Source organism: Euprymna scolopes, chromosome 6 (assembly GCF_053919585.1).
Source record: "Euprymna scolopes isolate OS-2025 chromosome 6, ASM5391958v1, whole genome shotgun sequence".
Classification (NCBI taxonomy): Eukaryota; Metazoa; Mollusca; class Cephalopoda; order Sepiida; family Sepiolidae; genus Euprymna; species Euprymna scolopes.
The window spans coordinates 22,584,382-22,609,000 of record NC_136487.1 but is presented as its reverse complement, the minus strand read 5'-3'; the positions used below and the strand labels follow the sequence as shown (position 1 = coordinate 22,609,000).

The window sequence follows — 24,619 nt, the reverse complement described above, 5'->3', positions numbered from 1 at the left end:
TGCCTGATTGTCACAGCTAGTGAATTTCAAAAATGCAATCTAGACAAGAGGACGCTTTAGAAGAACGATATGCAATAAAATTCGGTTTTAAACTTGCAAAAAATGTCACAGAGACTGCTTTTGGACCATCTTGCATGAATCAAGCATCAGTTTTTTAATGGCATAAGAGATTTAAGGAAGGCAGGGAGTCTGTGAGGGATGATGAGAGATGTGGAAGGAGTAAGGAAGTCAAAACACTAGTGTTGATTGGCCAAATAAAGAATTTCATGGATAAGGACTGACGTGTATCTATAGAGACAATAAGTGCACAGTTTGATGTCAACGTGAGAACGATACACACAATAATTTGTGAGGAACTGAAGATGCGGAAGATTTGAGCAGTTTGTCCCAAGGGTGCTCAAAGAAGCTCAGAAAGAAAGACGTTATTATGGACATCAAGACAGTTCCTCACCCTTCCTATAGTCCATATCTTTGTGACCTTTCGTTAATCCCTAAGCTCAAGGAAAACCTTAGAGGCTGCCATGATGAGACAACTGAGGAGATGAAAGAGGTTGTGACGGGGGTCATTGACATGCTCACACAAGAGGACTTGTTGGAACGATACAAGTGCATTGCAGCTGGAGGAGATTACTTTGAAGAGGACTAGAGTTTTACATGTGTTCTATCAATAAAAGTGTCCATACGAAAAAAAAGTCTGGAAACTTATTGAAGGCACCTTACATTTAAAATAAAAATTTCTAATTTAATATAAAATACAATTTGGCACATGTCCATATAAGTCAAATACAATATTCTATAACCAAGCGTTGCCCAGAATACAAAAGGATACATTGGAAGTCATTTTAATTCTTATTTGTTTGCACATTTTTAAACTTAAAGCAAGCAACTCCCATTATATTCTTCAATTAAAAATCAGTTATCCCCATTCCTGATATTTTTAGATGATTACTTAAAAATATATTGTTATCAGTTTTCTCGGCTTGACTAAGTAATTATTGAAATAAATTGTAGATAAGCTATTCTTTGAAAGACATTTCATTTATTTCATAGACAATTATACTGTCAATAATAATAATAATTATTGGAGATAATAATAAATGAAAATTGGCTAGACAGAGGTAAAGGTTGATTTATCAGCCTAAATGCTATTTGGGTCTGACTTTGGGTTGGACTAAGTAATTATTGAAATAAATTGTACCAAATATGGTTGAATTGCAGAAAGAATTGTGAATGTTATTAACAATTCAAGAGAGAGACAAATGATTAGTACAACTGGTCAAATATGGCAGCAATATGCCATGCATGGGTGAATGGTGGTCTTATAGAGATATAAGATACTGGTAGATGCAAAAAATTTTCTAGCCCGATAGAAAGAGCCTACCTTCTTTGCATGCATGATTTTTTTTAATAAATAAAATAGTATACAAAGAGTATCTTAAAAGTAATGCCTCCTATTTTTGATTCAGCCTAAATGGATCAAAGGGGATTGTATATTGCATTGTTATGAGGACTGAACTTATGCATTCATGACCTGAAAGTTTCATCTCTCTATTGCAGATATTGATGGTGTGAGACTCTAAGAGAGGAACACCTATCATGAACAAGCATCAAACGCTGAGATTTGTCATTGAATTTCTAGCAAAAGTGCATCGAGAATGGTGATGATTGTGTAGAAAAAGAAATTATGCAGCACAAAAGATTGCTTGTTTCAATGGTACCAATTCCATCTTTGTAACTCTTCAGCTTCGTGAATTTATAAAAAATTGGAGGCTTTACTTTTTGAACGACCCTCATATTTATAGTGACAGTAATATTTTTTATAACTTATCAGTTTCAATAATAACCAAATAATATCTGACAAAGAACAAATACCAAATAACCAGTGTAGATTATGCTAATTATCTTGCTAGCAAACGATTTGAAGTTCTGTCTCTTTAAAAGAATGCCCCAAATAATATCTTAAACACCAAAATTTGAAAGTCAAATGAACACACTCACAAATTATGAATAGCTAGCAGGGAGATCTGATGTTGTCCAGGATTGAATGATGTACGAGCCCTTTCTAGTCTCGCACAAAAACACGCGTTCACATCTCAAGCCATTTTTCTTGTCATACACATACATGCACACAAACCTACGCGTGCACGTACACACACGTAGATATATTGATGTTCATGTACATACACTCACATTCATGTGCATACACACACACACGCTAACGTACACACATGTACGCACACATACGCGCACACGTATGCACACATGAGCAACGCCCCTTTAAAGGAAATCCACACATGCACAAAAGACCACCGGAAGCAACTATAAAAGCGAGAGACATAAGCTGCTTCCCCCTTTTCAATTCGGCTTCCGACCTGAGAGGTCGATGGACCAACCATCCCCTTTCGGGGTGCGTGTGCCTCACTTCACCTGCTACAAGAGTCAACAGACAGTACGTACACCTTACACGTTTTCTATCTCCATGAACTAGATTGACTTTCTCTCTCTCTCTACAACAATAGACTTTCCCTCTCACCAGTTAACAGCGAGAGACGCACGCCAAACTAAACACGTGCTGTACCCTTTTCTTTCATTTGTTTCTTCACCACATAAATTCTAGTTCGTTTACTTCAATTTAACACGTTGTTCATTCCTTTCTCAATTCAATTCATTTTTCCTATTTATACGACTGGTGGATATATATGATGATCAACGAATGTTTCACACTCCCATATTTTCATTGTCATTGAAATCTGTGTCCAATTTTTTAATCAAATCGATTGATTGCCTGCTCTAGTTAAGGACTCACTGCAGTGCACTGAGAAGAAGCTTCACATGCCTCTCCGCAGTGACTTAGTTCACAATACATTGTAGTCTACATTGCACTGTAAAGAACCTACTGTTGATTTTATAAAATTACTAGCAGGCCACCTGATCATAAAATATGCTTAAATATGATATTTTGATTAATGCAGATTTCAGATTTATTATTATGTTGGACCCAATATATAGTAATCATTTAAAAATTACTTTTTAAAAATGACTCATACGCCACCACCAAGAATCGAAACCAAAACATTTAGCTTACGATTTACTTTTTCCTTTGACGTTAATGCCTGAGCTATGAAGACATGCTTGCTTCAAAACTAAAAATTAAAATATGAACCAATAGATATTACGTTACGCATGCATTTTGTAATGCTGTCATTCGACCTGCACTTGGAAAATTTCATTTTTCTAATTTCCGCACGTTTGCACTGATTTTCCCCAATATAAAGTTTCGCATAGGTTCGAATACATTATATATTAAGTTTCATGTCTGTAGACCAAAAACTCTAGGAGTTTGGTAGGCAAATATTTTTTAACAAATATATATACGCATACATAAATATACATAGAAAGAGGTTTGTATTGACTATAACCTTTTCATGCAAATATTACGCAAATATGAATCATGTAGAATATCTGCATGAATATAATTACACGTAATAGTTAACTAAAGATGATCATCCCATAAGAAAACTGAAAAAGTAATACGGAATTAATTAAAATGAATGGTTAAAAGAATATGCAAATTAGCTAGATCTGTTGCGGATGAATACAATTCCACGAGCCATATATAACAAAGTTGTATTTTCTTTTTAAATAAAAAAAAAAAAGGGTTTTTGATATAAATGTTAACAATATCAATTATAGGAGTATAGATTTTTATATATACAGGGTGACCCCCCCCCCAAAAAAAAGAAGCTAAATGGAGGCCATCTAGAACATATGCTGTAGAACGGAGAAAAAAGGCTAAAGACCCTTGTGTTTTGATGTGATGTTTTGAATATAATAAACTAGTTATGACCAAAGTTTCATTTCATTCGGACAAAACACTAAAAAAACGGGGCTTAATTAGAGTTGGGGCCCGTTTTTTGGGGGTCACACTGTATAATGGCTTAGATTAAAGTTCAAAATGAAAAAGTCAAGTATCATACTTCAATTGTGCTCTAAACAGAAACATTCATTTCAAACGCGCCCCTGTGTTCCATGTAAATAAGAAGAATATTAGATAAGAAAAATGAGATTAGAATCGAATCCTGTAGGCAAAGTTTAGAAATGGAATGTTAGAAATTAAGTCTATTGTTAATTCTTTTAGAAATCTGAATATTAAATATGTCAGTAAAAGAATGAACAATGCAAATTATATTGTTTAAAAATTGGTTAGTTCAGAATTGAGGATTCTTTTGTTGTCAAAAGTGTGTTGGACAAACATATGTAAAGCCACATGAAATTGGTCACGTTTGAAAAACACGCTTCTGACGTCATAGACAAAGGACATTTCTCCATATTATTGGTTCGGATTTTAGTCGGTCGAAAAAAGTCAGTCAGCAAGAGAGCTAGTCAGTTGGTCAGTTGATCTCTTGGAAGTGAAGGGAGAACATTTAGACTATGTAGATCCAAATTTGAATTCCTGACATCATCGACCGAATAAAGAAGTCATCATTATGTTGTAACTGTTGTTTTGTGTCATCCTTCATATCGAACGAAAGGTGATTGTGTTAATCATCTTGTAATGAACATTGTGTAAGCCTTCGAAGATTATGTATCTCCCCTCCTCTGTGTTAAGAACTGTGCATCATATCATCCTCTCCTCGGTATATGTTAAGAAGAACAATCCCCTGTCTGATATATAAATGTCTTCCCCTCACGAATTGTCACAATCGTCGTCATGATGCAGTATATATAAATGTCATTATCATTCTAATATTGTTAATATGAAGTTCCCAAGAAATATAAGAACTGTATAAATATCTCCCTCATCATTGTTATATATGTGCCCAATATGAACCCTAATCTTTAAATACGAAACCCCTGCTACACAACACCTGTCATATCAAATAACCTACTGTTGATTTCATATGTCGGGTCTTTTGGCTTGTGTGGTAATAAAACTTCTCAAATGCACTTGTGATGTTGGCTTTATAAGGTGTTAACTTTGGTTAAAATCACCTGTCCCTTCTTTCATCGGATTATTTTGACTGTTGATTATCAATATTTATCGAAAACATTCCAATACAAAAGAATACTGTCAGGCACAAAAAGTACCTTTGTGTGAAATTTCATCAAAATCGATCCAGCCATTTTTGAGTTCATAAGGAACAAACTCAAACATGCACACAGACACACACACAAAGTTCTTTTTGTATAACAGTAGAGATAATAATCCATGCATGGGCAAATGGTGGCTTTATAGATATATAGTGTGCTGGCAGATGTGAGAAATTTGTGGGATTTGTGGCATTTTTAGAGATCAGTTTATAGCTTAGGATCCTTCTTTCTTTGAAAAGAGTCTTTTGAGCAAGTTTGCTGTGAGATTTATGACCATCCATAGCTTGAATTGGATTAGAACAAATACATTGAAACCGCATTTTATTCCTGTACCTATTTTGCAAATATTTCAATGGAATGTGCTCTCGTGAAGAATCCAAATAATATGAATAATCAATCCTCAAAAGTTCGGAAACAATGTATAATAGTTTATTAATTTACTTGGCATTGATTTCACTGATTCTTTTTGTTTAAAAATCAATTGCCCACAGGAGAGACCATGCAAAGCTTACTGATATTCTTAGTGAAAGTGGTTTGCTTGACCTGGCAAGACTTGAACTCTGCATGCTGATTCAACAATCTAGTATCCATTCTCATTACTGCTACCTACTCTCACTCTGAGCTTATATGTATCATGTGTACAGAGAAATTATTTTAATAAAGACATATACTGGATGACAAATGCAAGAAACAACATAAAATAATTACTAAAAGGTCATTTGAATAAAGATTATGAACCTGACATAGGCATCTGCATGGGAAGAAACAACAAACTTGATCAATTGTCAAAAAAAAAAAAAAGATAAAAAAAGGTATGTTAAAAGTATGATATTTGAAATGTCATCTTTGACAAAAATTTACTCAGCTGTAATTAAGTTGAAACAAAAGTGAATACAGTGAAATGACTTTGGCGAAATAAAATGTGTGTGGTTACAGTAACAATGCCATCTCAAGAAATTGTTTCAGGTGACCACAAATAGTTATATAATAACAACCAAAAAGGAGATCGCTGTTAGTTAATAATTTGGGTCCAAAAAGAAATCAACTTGTCGAATTCCCGTGCATACATTCCCTAATAACAACCAACCATTCATCACCATCACTGACAATAAAAATATGCTATTTTTTCATATATCAGTGTTGTCCTTCTATTAAACACAGTAGAAATACAATATCTATATATATAAAAATGTAATTCTTGGTTCGTTCAAAGTCCATAAAACCATATTTCTACATTACCAATTTAATTGAAATTTTCAGAAAATTTATGTGTAAAGTCAAGGAATGTTTGCATGTTATTAAAATAAATTAAGATCGTTAAGATCGCAAATTATAAAAATATATTAAATAAAATAAAAATATTTTTCGTAACTGTGAGACTTGTCCGCCATATTTCATTTCCGGTAGAAATGAGCCTTTTACGTGCACCACAGGTTGACGACTTTCGAATTACAACATTTAACTATCTAATTAATAGATGGGTAAAAAAAAAAAGAAAAAAGTTCCCTATTTTTTAAATTATATATATATATATATATATATATATATATATATATTTTGTACTTTAACCTTACAATTGAATAAAAAAAACATATCATAAAACTTTAATTAAACTTGGAAATACGATTTAAAAAATAGTACGGATCGGTAAGTGCACTTTGTTTATCTTAATTTTTTATTTTTAAAAGCTTACCTAAAATAAATTTGTCTAATTCTTAATTTCTTATGTTAGTGGGGGGGAAAAAAAAAAAAAGGTAAATATGAAGAATTATTCCACCCTCGAAAATTCCTTTAAAATTACCACTTTTAAAGGTTTTCGCGGTCGCTGAAAACGAAAATAACCTTTATAATTAAGGCAAACAAGTAGTTTCCAAGATATGAGGAAATGTTAGTTTAAAAAAGTGGAGGATCACTTTTCCATAATAATTTAACGTAAAATGATCACCCACTTTGTGGCCACGATTATTGGGGGAGGGGGGACTTTCTTTCTACCCTTGGAAAATCCTTTAAAATTACCTGTTTAAATTGCAAAATGCAAAAGAAATCAAACAAAAACTTTTTAGCCAAGAAACACACAGAAAATTTTTTTAAAATAGCATCCATTTCTTTTCTATCGAATTCATTTGCTGTCTTTATTGAAAACTATTTTCTCCCGGATTTTTGATAAAATTTTCCATGAAGGGCAGTGCATCTCACGTTCGTATATAACAAAAAAATATTTTTAAAGATTTCGGTGTGCTAAAAACGAATCTGCAAACTATTTCCGTCGCAAAAAAATAGTTTTTATGATATGAAGAAATTACTTTTTCGAAAAGTAGGCGATCACTTTTCCATGTAAATTTAACTTAAAATAAGCATCCACTTTCTAGCCACCTGAGAGAGGGGGGGGATTTTTTCCCATGTTTATTGGCTAAACAGCTTTCGTTTATGCTCGCGCGTAGCATAAATGAAGGCTACGGCTATGAAATGGGAAATAGTCCCAGAATCTAGGGGTTATTACCATGCAAAAGAAATCAAACAAAAAACTTTTTAGCGAAGAAACACACAGAAAAATGCCCCTCTCTCAGGTGGTCAGAAAGTGGGTGCTCATTCTAAGTTAAATTTACATTGAAAAGTGATCACCCACTTTTCGAAAAAGTAATTTCTTCATATCATGAAAACTTTCTTTTTGCGACGGAAACGATTTGCAGATTAGTTTTTAGTACACTGAAATCTACAATAAAATATTTCGTTATATACGAACATGAGACGGGCCTTAAAGTAAAATAATACCGGATTTTGGGGGCAGATTTGCCGTCTAGTTGTACAAATATCCTCAAACCAGGTAATCACTAAAAGGGACTCTTAAAAGTCGTCATCTGTATCGAGCAAAAGTTTAAAACCACTGATTATATGTCAGCCTACGTCACAGTAATATATATTGAGTGAGTTCCTAACAGTATTTTGTGTAGTTTTTTAGTTTAAACTCATTTTCCAAAAATTTCCCAAACTTAACGTGTTCGATACAGTCTGCCGTCATTTGTATTTTTCAAATATACCGATAAACATTGCATGTTTTTGAACCGATTAAACATTATACATTACATAAAAACACTACAATGTTATCCAGTTAGGTAGAACATTTACTTTTCTTGCCTTTGATAAAATTTATTTGTTATATATTTATTTTTTGACAACTTCTTTGTATCTGTGTTTAGTAATACAAACCCTTTTCATTTAATGTAACATTTAGTCGGCTCGAAAAACAATGTTTATCGTGTATTTGAAAGATACAAATGGTGGCGGACACTGTTGATTACGTTAAGTTTGAGAAAGTGAGTTAAAACTAAAAAACTATATCACAAACTATGTCACAAACCCACCGATTTTGTCAGTCTATGTCATGGTAACATATATTCGGTGGGGTTTTGACACTGTATTTTATAGTTTTTAGTTTTCAACTTACTTTCCCAAACTTAGCGTATTCAACAGAGTCTGCAACCATTTCTGTTTTTCGAGCCAATTAAACATTTTACGTTACATAAAAACACTAAACAATTATCCAGTTAGGTAGAAACATAACTTACCTTACCTTTGCTTTCATTTATTTGTTTTTGGACAACTTTTTCGAATCTGTGTATAGTAACCCCCCCCCCCCATCACTCAAATATCAATTACTAACTCACATTTTTGTATACAGAAAACAAAAAAAAAAAACATTTAGCGTTTCAATATTTTTGCTACGTTCAGCTTTATCCACTGATTGTTGGTCGAGCCCAAGCCATGATTGACGGTAATCCCGAGGATCAGGATCCAATTCTGCAAGAGTACCATTTTTTTTCATTTTCGCCTTTTTTATTTTATTTTTTGGAGTGGATTACTGTACTAAGAATATAGGAAACATGCATTTTCTCTTTTTATTAGAATTTTCCATTACACCAAATTGAGCCACAGCAACGCATGGCAGGGTACAGCTAGTATATATATATATATATATATATATATATATATATATGATTATAATAAAATAATAATTATTCTTTTATACCTACAGACAGTAGTGTTTCATGCTTATGCAATCATCAGTGTAGGGTGATAATTCCTGCTGGTCAAGAGATTCGAACCCAGCCACAAAGCCACTTTTGAGTCCATTTGCTAATTGATAACTAATAAATGCTCAATTCAGGCACAGACATTAGACAATCCAGAGTGTTTGAACAGAGGAAGTTCTGAATGTTGCATAAACACTAACTGACAGCCTCTTAGTTTATACTTCCCAGACAGTGCCCATCCTTAAGTATTCTTAAAGGGGCTTCATAATTATAATTAAATAATAATAATTGTTTAATATTTGCAGACACTAGTGTTTCATGTTTACGCAATCATTAATATGGGATGACAATTCCTTTGAATCAGGAGTTCTGAACCTAACCATGAAGCCATATAGAAAAGTCGACAAAGTAAGAAATAAGTTTTCAATAATTGTAGATATAATTTATGCTTACCCTTTGCCTTCCAATGCTTCACAAATAGGACTGTCCTTGTTAACTGCTACTTCACCACATTGTGTGCAGCGGGTTTTAAAAAGGTTTCCTGATGAAATTTTTTTGGAGGGAGAAAAAAAAATAATTGATTCAATTAAAAAAAAAAAAAATTAATAAATATCAACAAAAGTGTTTTAAATATCTAACTCAGTTACATTTACGTGTTGTCAACAACATTTTACAATTGCATTTAACAGTTGCAACAACTTAATATATAAAATTAAGTGGTCGAACTTTACCTCACATCTAAATAGCTTCCATTCCAAAATACTAATATTTTATTCTAAATAGCCATTTCTTATCTTTAACATTTACATTAAAAAGAAAAACATTTGTAATATGCTTCTTTGTAAATATAATTACTTTTGCTCATAATATTTCTTACAGAGAAAACATCTTTTCTGTAACAAATGTCAATTACAGATGGATGCCATTTTTTATATGAGCAGCAAAAAAAACCCCCAAAAAATGCTACATTTATTTTTAAATAATTTTGAAAATTCATATTTTTATTCGCATAAAAACTGCCGTGAAATAAACAACATCACAAAATGTTTACTTTCAATGTTGAAATAGATTACATAATATCTTCATTTCTAAGCATAACTCATATAATGTAAGGGGGATAACTTCAACTTTAAACTAAGAATATAATAGAAGTTATCTGCCTTACAACTAAGCTTTTATTTCTTTTTCTATATAAGTGAAAAATGTCTATAACTTTTATGTTTAATTATGTGTTATTAACAATATTTTAAAATGACATTAAACATTGACAAGAATTTGATATATAAAATCAATCGGAATGAATTTTATGTCACATCTAAATAGCTTCCATTCCAAAATATCAATATTTTAGTCTGAATAGCCATTTCCTTATCTTGGTTCATGTTGTTAAAAATCTAATTTACTTCTCTATAAATTATTCTGATCTCAATATTTCTGGTAATGAAGATATCTTTCTTTCCTGCACTTTCAGATAGAAACTGCCATGAAATAAGTAACATCTAACAAATGTTTACTTTTATCATTGAAACAGGTTACTGATAAGTTCTGTGAAATGGTTTGAAGTAGCTGAGTGGTTTTGATTACAGTATTTAAGTAATAATCTATTAAGTTGCTTTACCAAACTGTTTAGAGTTGGAGTTGGTATTCTTTAGCATGAGGCTTTTGGTGTACCTTTCAATGCCTCTTCTAGGCAGCTCCACCAATTGGTATTCATGACTTAAGCAGCAAATCATATTCTTGTAAGAAGGAACCCGGATGTACTCATATTCATTACATCAGTTACGTAATATCATCATTCCTAAGAATAACTCAAACCGCATAAGAGGGATGACTTATACTTTAAATTGAGGAATATAATAGAAGTTGTCTACATTGCTACAAAACTTTTTTCTTTTTATATATGAATTTAAAATGTGCAAATAAAGATAATAAAAAGTCTACACAGGTTGATATAGCTAGTTAAAATAATGGCATATTTAATATTTCACAATCTGGAAAGTTATTGTCAGAACAGATAAAAAAAACTAGATCTATTAACCAATTGAATCTTTTTGCTAATAGTGTAATATAATTTTGCCAGATAAAATTAAGACCAGCAAGAGTAGAAAACATTTTAAGATCGAAATTAGATATGTAGCAAAACCACATAGTACTCTGGAAGACCTCATCAGTTTGCCCTGTATTTAAGAATTCAGATGATAAGTCATCTCCCTCTCAGTACAGACCAATAAGTCTCCTGTGTGTTATGAGTAAGTTGCTGGAATCCATATTAAATATAGAAATAGTCAACCACCTCAGCAGGAACAAACTTATTAATAACACACAATATAGTTTCCGCTCTGCAAGGTCTACCGCAGATGTGCTGACGGTTATATCCCACAGGATTAGTGAATCTCTTGACAAAGGCTTCCTTTCTAGGGCAATTGCTCTTGACATATCAAAGGCCTTCGACAAGGTATGGCATAAGGGTATACTTCACAAGATTTCCAGCTATGGAAATGTTTTCTCAATCATTAAATCATTTCTCTCTGATAGGCTCATAAGAGTAGTGGGTAGATGGACAAAAATCGGAGGCCTGCAATATAAATACTGGAGTTCCTCAGGGGTCAATCCTGGGCCCAACTCTCTTCCTGATCTACATCAATGACCTCCCTAAACACATACTTAAATCATTCGTTGACATCTATGCTGATGACACAACCATCTACGGCAACACATCAAAGGCTGTAAATGACAAAGTTCTCTCTGATTCTCTCTCCTCTGATCTCGAGCGCGTGGTTCAGTGGGGGAAGATGTGGCTGGTTACCTTTAATGCATCCAAAACCAAACTCCTATCCTTACATCATCAACACTCTGATCCCCATCTGGCATCAATTGTGATGGATGGCTCTCGTCTGGGTGAGGCCCCGTGTTTTGACAAGCTTTTGGGTTTGACCTTTACTCCTGATCTGAAATGGAACACGTACATCAAGTCTGTTGCCAAGGTCGCTGGAAAGATAGTGGGATCCTTCTACCGCTCCAGAAGATATCTCACTACTGATGCAATTCTCTATCTGTATAAAAGCCAAGTACGTCCAAGGATGGAATACTGTTGCCATACCTGGGCAGAAGCTGCTAAAAACAGCCTATTCTGCCTTGACAGAGTACAAAATAGACTTCATGGCTTAGTGGGGGATGCCCTTTTCTCTACCCTGCAACCTCTCTCCCACAGAAGAGACGTTGCGAGCCTATCTTTGTTTTATCGTTATTTCCATGGCAGGTGCTCATCTGAACTCCAATCTCTGGTCCCCCCCTCGCCAATCTTTCACGAAAAACACCCGTCTAGCTGAATCCACTGTGAAAAATTTCCCCCACTCTATATCTGTGCCTAAATCAAAACGTGGATTCCATGAACAAAGCTTCTTTCTTAGAACTGCACGCCTGTGGAACTCTGTTCCGTCTGCCTGCTTCCCACCGGACTACAACTTGGATGTCTTCAAGTCCAACGTTAACAAATTCCTAATGAACCGCTCCCTTAAGTAAACACTTCATCAAATCTCCACACTAATGTAATGTACTTGCAATAACCCTTAATTAACCCTGAGTGGCTTCCGGGCCTTGATAAGTGGTGATCACTGTGTAAAAAAAAAAAATTTTTTATAAATATTATATAAATATTTGTAAAACAGGCACAAAGATGTAACATTGTGGTGATGGGACAGGGGTTGGAGGTTAGTTGACAAAGTGGGACCAATTAGATTGGAAACTCTTTTTTGGACCCTATCCAAGAGGGAGAGACTAGTGATAGATGCATCAGCCCAGATGTAGCAACAATACTCCATACATGGGCAAATGGTGACCTTGTAGAGGTACAGGATACTCTCAAGAGTTTGGTTTTGGATGCATTAAAGGTAACCAGCCACATCTTCCCCCACTGAACCACGCGCTCGAGATCAGAGGAGAGAGAATCAGAGAGAACTTTGTCATTTACAGCCTTTGATGTGTCTTCTAGCTCGATAAAGGGAACCCACCTTCTTTGCAGCAGCTTTTGCAATGTCCCCAATGTATTTGTTCCAGTTCATATTGCTTGTGACTGTGAATTGGCTGTGTGGTCGTCTCTCACATTGGCTGCTGTTGAGGGACATGCATGGGTTCACAAGTATAAAAATTAAAAAAAAACTCAAAAAGAAAACAGACTCTGACACACATTAGTTGCATTCTGGGTGTGTGTGTGTGTGTGTGTGTGTGTGTGTGTGACACCATCATGGGAAACAATATTCTTAAGAGCTAATGTCCATATTATAATTTTTCTATTAAGGCCGAGTTCATTAGTTGATATCAACTCATCTCAGTTTCTCAAAGCTCTTCCAACCTGGTCCATGATCTGCTTTCAATTCAAAACTGTCCCCAAATGTCATAAACTCAAACCATCTGTTAATTGTTCCTACTATGGTAACCTCAACACTGTCCATAAATTATTCCTACTGTCGTAAACTCATAGCCACTCCCCAAAGTGCCAGCAAACCAACTCTAAATATATTTACATCTATTGTTCAGTTTTTTTGTTACCATCATTGCCAACAATCCTATGTCAGCTTCCTTTTGTCTTCCTTGGTGAACAACTTCCTACCTATTGTCTTTTCGTCAATCCTATTTTCTATACCCTGGTTCCCCCTCCTCCAATAAACTTTTCTTCTTGTCTTTTGCTATCTTTTTTTTTACTTTCTAACACTTGGGTGCAGGGGGGGGGGGAAGTAACATTGATAGTATCACAGATAGTGAAAAAAAATAATACGGCTCCATTTTTTTAATCCATGAACTTGACGCTAGAATTGGAAACTTGTACAGCAATAGCCATTTTCTTATTTTTAGCATTGGTCCATGTTGTTGAAAAGAAAAAAAATTGTACTTTGCTGCTTTGCACATACAATTATTCCATTCTCATTTTTAAGATTTAAGAATAAGAATGTACAGCAAGAATGAGATCTGCTTACCATGGAGTTCAGTGATGCGAGTGGAACCAGCTCGGAGATGGAGTCCGTCTATGTTTTGAGTTATAATTGAAACTGTGCGTCCTTGCTTTTCAAGTCGCTTCTCACATTCAGCAATGGCGTAATGGGCCTGTATTTATGTATAAAGTTGAAAATTAGGATTTTTTTTATCCATCAAATGTTATGGTTTTTAGCTAATTAGTATGAAAATTTGATTTATTTTTAACAACCTAATTTTTTTCCGTTTGTTTTAAAACAGTTGACATACTTTTCATTCATTAAAATTATTTGCTCATTTCGTATAATTTTATGCAATAATGGATAGCTATACTTTACTTTAAGCAAAAAAGAATTTGTAGCGTCAATGGCTTTTCTAATCTACAATTAGAAGATAAGCGTATGAACTCTCCATAAATATTCATGTTCAGGTTCTGTTTGTAATAAAAAGCGCCAACTTGAAATGGGTTCACAGTTAATCTTGTTACCTTATTTGGTTCTTTGCTGGCCATCAGTTCTCGTCTGTAGTGATAAAATTCCCACACTAATGATGGATTTGACCGAAATGCTGTTGGACTTGCAAGATCCTGGAATAAAATAAAAGTTGAAAATCTAATATATAAAGGAAAGTTGTGTGTGTGTATATGCGTTAGTATGTCCAGTTAAAAGTAAAGTATCTAAAAACCAAAGAACAACACAAAGTATATTTTTTATCAGTTTTGTCCCAGATGAATATCTAAAAAGTAGAAAAAAATATTCATCCAACTGAATTAGGTTTGTCGGGGGGGGGGGGGTAGTCATTTTATTTACTAATTTGGAAAACAAAATGCCAACTAATTCCTTGAGGCATCTATAATATAAACCTCACCTGTCTGTTTAAATGTATGTTTGTATATCTGCTTAAAACTTTTGACAGAGGTGATGGATTGTACAAGATTGGTATTGTTTTGAAGCTCGACCCTTTGGATGACAAATATGAAAAAATTGGTCAAAAGCATTAATTCCTTCACCCTCAACTGGGCAATTTTGTACAAGGAAGGGTCGCTTTTTTTTTTTTTGTCGACATTTTAGCAAGTCATCGTCACTGTTGGATTGACTACGCTTAATTTCAATGCTCTCGACTTCCGTTTGCGCCATGGAAACATTGGCTAAGACGTTACGTTTTTTTTTTCTTATTTGTGTTACTGATTCGAGCCTGCCTGCCTACAACCACTTTTTTTTTAACACCTCTCTTCACCCAAACTAAACCGACTATTGTTTTGATCCCCTCCCCTCCCGCTACAACCACTTTTTTATCCCTCCCCCCGGGGTTCTTTACAACACTTCCACACACCCGGGCAATGCTGGGAACTCTGCTAGTCTATTATATATAAGAGAGTCCTCTATGTGTATGTATGCCCGGAGAGGAATGGGCTGGGTAGATAAGAAAGAAGAGGTTCTGGAGTAAATGAAAAAGAGACAAAAAGAGAGAAGTAGAGAGACAATAGTTTGAAAAGAAATATGTTACACTTATGGCATAATCATGTTTCCATTATATCACAAAGTTAAGCAATATTGAGCCTGGCCAGTACCAAATGGATGACCATTTAAGAACATCAGCTTTACACTTAGCTATGGGTAAACAGTGTTGCAAATATTGATTAAAAGTATTAAATTAAATAAATAAATGAAATTAGATATCACAAAATAAATATTAATCAATTAAAATTTGTAAATAAATAAATTTTTTCTTAAAAATTCCAAGAGGACAGCATTTGCATGCTTTGTTGTTGGTCAAAAGTGTTGTTGATGGCTAACAACCTCACTTTGTCATCTAAAAGAGTTCCAAGAATCAAGAACTAATATTAAACGGATACCTCCTTAAATTGAAATTGCTTCTTTTTTTTTTTATACTACAGTGTCACCACTTATCCAAGCCAAAGGCCATTCAAGGATAAGAGTTAATGAGTATCCGGTGAAACAACATTGTGATGATCGTTAATGGTTGAAAATGGACAGGAATTAATTTATTTTAGAAGATGGCTCATCGAGAACTTGTTTATATTGGACTTGAAAAACGACCATGTTATAGTCAGCTGGGAAGCAGCTCCACAGTATTGTGATCCATAGAGTAGCAGTTGTGGGGAAAAACGTTTTGCTTATAGAATTTTTTATTCAGTTTTAACCATAGATAGAGAGTAAGGGAAATTGCTGAGAGTGGTTGTAGTAAGGCGAGTGTTTGCTGTGAATGTTTTATGTGGAGGGGGCGGGGACAGAGTGAAGCTCAGTCGAGCATCTGGCCTGTTTTTCTTGTCCTATTATAAATAATTTGGGATCACCTGATTAAATATGGAAATAAATAACTTACCTGAGCCTGCCATTTCCTCCAGAAGCCTCCAGGACCTCTAAAAGTTGGTACTCCACTCTCAGCACTGATACCTGCCCCTGTCAACACCACAATGTTTTTGGCTTTACTAAAGAAGTCCCGGAAAGCAGCTAAATCAGAACTTGGCCGTTTATTTTCCATCTGTTAAAGAAAAAGTAACAAGCTTAAAAAACGTTATATTTTATACATCTCTCTCTCATATATATATTTAAAAAATTAAGACTAAATTAAAATTTACAATTAAATTTATTATTTGACAGAATACTCCTGAAAACACTTTTCAAAGTTCTTATTCTGCGGAGTTTCAAAGAATGCTGTTCTTGCTATTCTTCTCATCAGAGGTCAGAAAGAAATTAGCAAATTATCTCTGTCTCTCGCTCTCTCTCTCTCTCTCTATATATATATATATATATTTATATAAGAACAAATAATTAATAAAACATGTTAAAAACACTTTAAGAAGAGTTTAAAACATATTTAATTTTCAAAAAGGAAACACAAATTAAGTGGATTGTCCTTAATCCGCAGTTTCGAAAGAAATACTTTCCTTCTCATCAGAGAGTAGGAATTAGCAAAATGCGGAATCAGATTTTGCTTGCAAAGTATTTAATGAAACTACAAGTAAGTCATAAAGCTTACTTGGTAAAAGTTAAAAAATAGTGCAGCAAATGGAATGGGGAAAAAAGAAAAATGATTTCACGTGAATGGATGGTCCAGAGAAGAGTAGAATATACATAAACAGTAAAATCCAAGAAAAGTTGGTTAAAGTTCCATCGGTATCCACAAGTAAAAATCCAAAGGAATCGCGTTACTTATTAAAAGAAAGATAAATTGTGCATAGAATGAAGAAATGGAGAGATATTAAGACACTTCTGCCAAGGCCGACTTTTTAAATATGAATAAAGAAGCAGAAAAGATGAGTGGCGATGGAGTTATTTTTAGAATAGAAAAGGCAATGTCACAATGACCCAGACAAAATAACGTTGAAGTGGTGCAACAATTAAGGCAGAAAAAAGGGGTCAACTGAAATAGACAAGTAATGACTTTAAAATGAAATTATCAGCAGGAGTCATAAGAATGAAGCAAATGAATTGTGTGGAATAAGTTGCCATAAATTATAGATTGTTTCTAAGTTAAGGACTATGAGTTTAATGTGGAAATGTCTATATCTAATAGATTAGGAAGGGTATTTAAAGTTGTGATAAATATATATATATATATATATATATATATATATATATATATATATATATCTTTTATTGGATTGTTTATTCACGTTTCGGCCAACTAATTCCTCTGGCCTTCGTCAGGTGGTAACCGCGATGGATAAAGATGAGACTAGTAGTCTGAAATAAAAAAATTAATATATATAATGCTCATCTCAAAAAAATGAATTCCAATTAAGGAATAATATATATATATATATATATATATATATATATATATATATATATATATATATATATATATATATATATATATATATATATATATAATAAATAAATAAAGATTTAAAGGGGATAAAACAACATTTATGGGGAAGAAATTGGCCGGCATCCACAGGCTCCACTATAAAGCAAAAACTGAGAACCGCACAAAAATATATATATATATTTATGCAAGTGTGTATGTAAATGCACATAGCAAATTATAAGTAAACATACATACAAAATAGAAATGTTTAGGTAGATGGATTTATTTAATTAATTGGAATGCTTATTGAGATTAGTATTATTTATTAATTTTATTTATAGCGAACCAATATCGTCAACTAAAAAGTTGAGGAAAATAGTTTGCAAAAAACAAAATTAAGATTAGATGAATATAATAACATGTATGCATGGATACACTCAAATGGAAAATATAGATGTAAAGCCGGCTAAACATAAAAGAAATAATAAATTATAATTAAAATTATAAAGTTATAAGGTGCTAGGAAAGCATGTAGAAAAGATCTATAATATTATGGGATTATGTATCTGAAGGGTTAATATAAGAGCTAAGTAATTTCAAATTTGTCATATTTAAATTTGGTCTTATATTTGCAATAGGAGATCAGTTCATTTTTAGAGTTCATTATATTGCTACTTTCAGGGGAAGTAATTATTGGTGTAGCTTTAGCTGTGCAGAGGTGATATATATATATATATATATATATATATATATATATATATACCTCTGACGCCAGTGTTATACTGTATGTTATGAGTTACAATAACAAAAATAGCGTATGGTAGCAAGATGAAACATATTGAATGAAAAATCCTCTTGATGATAAAAGAGTTCTGAAAAGTTCAGACTAGAATTAATTAGAAATGTCCTTGCTGAAAAAAAAAAATTTAGAGAAGAAACAGAAGAGTCCAGTTGCATCAAGGTTAGTTAAATAGAAATTAATTTTAAGTGTCCTTTTTTGACAAAAAGATTCTGGGAAGCAAGATAGAAAGTCCTGTAACAACAATGTCACTTAAATTGAAATTGATGAAAGATAGATATAAAATAAAAAAAAAGTTTCGGTAGGTAAGTATGAGGATCGAACCCGAACTCTTGAGCCAAAGTTGTAAATTAAAGTGTGAAAAAAAAACAAAAAACAAAAAAACATGCGACGTTAACCATTGGGCCACCGCAAAATACTAACGGAAACACGTTTGAATTTATTTAACTATTTAGAATTGGCAGGTGCCCGTTTTACTGAGGTCAACTATGACTGCGGGGTAGTATTTCATTTACTGTGGGAACACTTTTTTATTTTTATTTTCCCAAGATGTTGGGGGGGGGGGGAACTAGCTCTCCATAAAAAGGGGATTGTCCAAATTGAATAGCAATTGCCTGATATAAGTAAAATATTTCTACATTGATCAAATCTGATTGCTTTCGGACATTTCCGGGGATCGCGACCGGAAAAATACTGCCAGAATTAGTGCCGCTTTTATTATACAAAAAAGCCTAATCCACATGCGGCGAGCAAAAATATTGAATATTTATCTTTCCGAAGTCGAGCAAATTATATAGACAGGCGACCTCCATTGTTAACTCGTAGATATTATGATTTATATGTGATATAAAAAGTTTTAAGAAGTTGTGAGCCGACCGACCGCTTCTTGGAAAAAAGCCTTTTTTGGACATACACAAAAAGCGAACATACATACACACATTTTCGCTTTTATATAGATGACTGTTGTGTTTTTTTTTTCAATTATTTATGTGTATATGTGAATACGTCTCTGGTTACATATATATATATATATATATTTTTTTTTTTTCAAAACAATGAAAGTGTTTTAATAATGGTGCAAAAAATCTTTTTTTTCAACGTCTAGTGGATGACTGTTGTGTTCTTTAGGGTTTTTTTTGCAATTATTTATGTGTATATGTGAATATATTTCTGGTTACATATATTTTTTTTTCCAAACAATGAAAGTGTTAATAATGATGCAAGAAATCTTTTCTTTTTTTTTTTCAATATCTAGTAGATGACTTAAGTTATTATCAGGCATGCAACTGTATTGTTAGCAATTGCAGAGGCTCTTCTAATGTGGTTGCCGTCTGGTGCACGTTACTTGGCGCCATCTCAATGCCTTCATTTCCATGTTCTTATTGCTGTTGTGTGGCTATATCTTTCTTCTTCCCTTTCCTGCCTCTGCACAATATTGCCGGCTTTTTACCTTTAATTTTCCTTACAGAAATAAATGCAATGAATCCTGTTATTATGGCAGCCATTATCATACTTATTAGTATTGCTAAAACCATCCACAAAATGGATTCTTTATTTCCGTTTGAGAGCATTCTTCTTTCTAATTCCTTTAACTTGTTAGCGAGTTCATCTACTGACCTGTTTTAACCGCCCCAACAATTTAGGAATATTTTTCAATGTGGTTTGAGAAAAATTTAGTGTCAAGGGTTCCCATGATTTCATTTATATTTTAATCGAAACATTGGCTAACTGCAAAAAAGAATCTCTTATCTCAAATGATTCTTTTGCTTAATAGTATGGTGCTTAATAGTCTGTACAACTCATTGAAATTTCCAGAGTGATCAATGGAGGTAAAACTTCAAGCATTGTTGATTTCTTCCTGCATACCTGTGTCAATTGTAACTTGGATCTCGTGGCCACTGCCCATATCCCATGAGTTAAACCAGCAGCTTGTAGTAGTATCGTATTTGCTGAGATTTCTACTTTACAGTTTCTTTCTATGCCTTCGTTGCTCTCCTTGAATAACTCAACAATGAACAAGTTTGGGTCATTACTAGGGCTAGGACAACAGCATATTCTTTCCATTGTTTTGACTTTCGCGTGTGTATCCGTTGATATCTTATATGCTTTTATATAGAGTGATGTGGTTCTCGGTTAATTTACTGTGTCTATATACTCGAGTCAAATCAATGAAAAGAATATTCTGTTGTCATAGCACTAGTCATTACCTATGTATATATAAATATATATATAAATATATATATATATATAGTCATTACCTATATATATATAAATATATATATATATATATATATATATATATAAATATATATATATATATATATATATATATATATATATATATATATATATATATAGGACTACTTGTTATGCATGTTCTAATCATATTAGTCCTACAAATATCGGTGTCTGGCTAGGACAATACAAACTCTGTCCTTGCTAAGTTGAAGGCTATGTTGGATGCTTCTAATTTGTATTTCGTTACTAGTTCTAATTCTAGCTCAGTTTCGGGGTAGGGAATGGGTAGATTATTATTGTTAAATACTTCAAAAACCCTCCTCATATTAAATAATGGCAGTATCAATAATCTATCTGCCTCGATAAGAGTTATGTAGCCCAATGAGTTATAGTAATGCCATAATTCTGCCTTAGAGTTAATGGGGAGTCTCAAGTAATGGGGTAGTTGCTCTTGGATATTTAAAAGATATCTCATGAGGTTTGTTGGGTCTACTATACTTGGTGACAAGTGACCCAACGAGAGCATGTTTAATTGGTCTCTCAAATGCTGTAGAGACAAGAGTAGGGATTGCAGCTTTTGGTGTACTCGATTGATCATAGATGATAATTGAAAGGTCCTCTGTGTTAATTCTTTTACTGCAGACATGAACTCCTTTATGGCATTGCCTAATTTCCACCTCTTTGCCTGTGAGTCTTCCAGCAACCAATTGATGTTCTTTCTCTCATTCAATTCTTGTTATGTTAATAATTAATATGCTGTTTTCTTCTACTCGAACTAAAGTTTGTTTATCCCTTTCAAAGTTAGTTAACTTATCTGTAATATATATATTATTCCTTAATTGGAATTCATTTTTGAGATGAGCATTATATATACTAATTTTTATTTCGGACTCTCTAATAATTCCTAATTCTTCCTCTGTTACGGTTCCGAAGAGTATATTCAATGCCTTCCTTATTATAGGGAGCACTGACCTCTTAGCTTTACTTTTAAGTGACCGGAATCCCTCTTTTATGTTTCTCCAGTAACTTTTCATCCCGTCTATTTCATGTTATAGAAGGCATCATAAATTCGTTTATTTCATGTTATAGAAGACATCATAAATTCGTTTATTTCATGTTATAGAAGGCATCATAAATTCGTCTATTTCATGTTATAGAAGGCATCATAAATTCGTCTATTTCATGTTATAGAAGGCATCATAAATTCGAGCAATCTTTGTTATATCCACCTACACAGGTTTTTCCAACTTTCTTTACTGCAACAGTGGTTCTTCTAATTCGGATTCTATATGGACTGGCAGTGCATTATATGGTTTTAAATCTATGGTTAACGCTATTAACCATTTGAAATGTGAAATCGTCATTTCATTTATTTTGTGGAATATGGTGTTTTGACCACGTCTCCAGGCCTCAACCGCCACAAACAGTATCAATGCTACTAACAGTTTTCCTTCATCCATAACCATGAAGAGGCAGGAGATGGACCCGTTATACTAGTTGTTATATTACATGGATATTACGTAATATTTATCAATTCGGTTTGCACTCAGTAAGCCAACCACTTCTGATAGTTCTACACCTGATTTAATTTTTTTTTTACTTGAACTCCTGAGTATATTTTAATTGTACCTCAGATTCGTCAATAAGTTCCTGTTCTACTTTTCTGAATGCTGATAAAGGAGTATCCTCATCTGTTTCCCAGTCTTCTGAATCAGGGGCCATAAGGCTCCCTGCCTCCTCAACTGGATGGGAAATCACAGCTGGTTCTTGGGTACAGGATATAACTTGCAATTGGACGTCCTCATCAGAGTCTGTCTCTGAAGGTGGAACAACCCACCTTGATTTTCTAGCTTTTTTACTTTGTTCATTACTCGATGGTGGTTTCCGTTCCTCTATTTATCAGTTTTAAATCATTGGCATGTGCTCTTTTAGTCATTCCACTTAGTTGGTCCCATATGATAAATAAAGCAGGCCCATTTCTTTCTACTATATGGTAATAGGGTCTCCACTTCATATCAAGTTTACCATGTGATTTATAATATAGAGTTGCGTACGTCTAGCTTTTTATCCACTCTATTTCAGTTCTCCCTTTTATTTCGTTTTTTCTGGGCTTGCTCAATTCTCCTTCTAGCTTGGATGAAAACTTTATGTTGCTGTTCAAGAAAAAGTTTGAGATGATCTCTCCCATGTATTTCCTTTGAGGTTTAAAAAGACCATTAATGGGCAGAACTGCATCATGCCTGGACAGCATAAAGTAGGGTGAGAATTGGGTTATATATGATCTTAATTAGAATTCATTATTAAGATGAGTGTTATTCATATTAATTTATTTATTGCGGACTATTATTTTCATCTTTATTAGTTGTTGTTTCATGACGTTTCGGCCAACTATTCCTCTGGCCTTCGTCAGGTGGTAACCACGACGGATAGGAACTTTGAATCTCCTAACTGCATTCTCAGCAATCACTGCCATCCGTAGTTGTTGTCGTCTCATCACGTTTTGGCCAAGTAAGCCTCTGAGGGGCTTTGGGTAGGATTGAAACCGCTATCTTCAGACAATGCTCATCTGGAACCATAGAGATTCAACGTCTCTATCAACTGCGCCATGGGCCCTGAAGGTCGATCAAGGTTGGATTTTTTGATCTTAATAAATCCACGTTTATTTATTATCTGATCTTCCATGGTCAGGTCCATACCGAATGGTATATATATTATTTTAATTGGAATTCATTATTGAGATAAGTATTATTTATATTTATTTATTGCGGACTATTATTCTCATCTTTATTAGTTGTTGTTTCACGACCTGACGAAGGCCAGAGGAATAGTTGGCCGAAACGTTGTGAAACAACAACTAATAAAGATGAGAATAATAGTCTGCAATAAATAAATATAGAAAATTAGGTTGTTTAATCCACTGAGGACCTCACGGGGACCAATGACTGATTCGGGTGCAGATCCCAATCTCTGCTATTCCCTTTGGTAAGTTTTGACAAAATATCTCCAAAGAATCTGTGAAAATGTTCCAATTTAGAGTTGCTTTGAGGATGATATGGAGAAGTAATAATATGCTGGATATTTAAACTACTCAGTGTTTCTCTCCTAAGCTCATTGACGTTTTCAGGGCCATTATCTGTGATCAACTGTAACGGAGCTTCATATCTGGGAAATATTGCTGTCAAAATCAGGTTTGCAATAATCTGGGTCCTTTTATCAGGGATTGTGTAAGATTCAAGCCAGTTACTTAGCCAATTAACAAAGCTGACTATATACACGTTTCCTTGCAATGTTTCCCTATAAAGACCAGAAATATCCATGCTAATATTTTAGAAAAGGTAGGAAGGGATATCAGTTTCTAGTAATAGTGAGAGACTGTTTACTACTTCTTGATTGGCATGTCACATGTAGATTTACATATTTGTTGACTTCCCTATATAGCCCTGGCCAATAATACTTTTTACTTATGAGGTCATGGGTTTTGTCTACTCCCAAAGTGACCTCACTTGTCATGACATTCTTTTAATATATATCTTTAATTGCCTGAATTTCCTTATCTCCTTGTATTTTCTCAGACATTAGTCCTGTATAGCTTTGTCACTTGTCCTTCTCAGTTTCGATAGGTGTATCACATAAAGTTGGCCTATTTTGTAATTTATGCAAATTTAGCTTTTGTATGCCTTATCACTTGTTGCACAGTTGTTGATTCCAATTTCAA

The 24,619-nt window shown here is 33.7% G+C and overlaps 1 protein-coding gene across 2 annotated transcripts in view; it reads right to left on the bottom strand.

Moving 5' to 3' along the window:
* Positions 1–24,619, bottom strand: part of LOC145277563 (NAD-dependent protein deacylase-like) — a 60,302-nt gene that overhangs the window by 17,684 nt on the left and 17,999 nt on the right. For both annotated transcript variants that reach the window (XM_080129046.1, XM_080129047.1), the window contains exons 2-5: positions 16,437–16,595; positions 14,578–14,676; positions 14,096–14,222; positions 9,576–9,663 (exon numbers count right to left, since the gene is read on the bottom strand). In XM_080129046.1, coding sequence (XP_079985172.1) covers positions 9,576–9,663; positions 14,096–14,222; positions 14,578–14,676; positions 16,437–16,595 — 473 coding nt within the window. The remainder of the gene's footprint in view (positions 1–9,575; positions 9,664–14,095; positions 14,223–14,577; positions 14,677–16,436; positions 16,596–24,619) is intronic.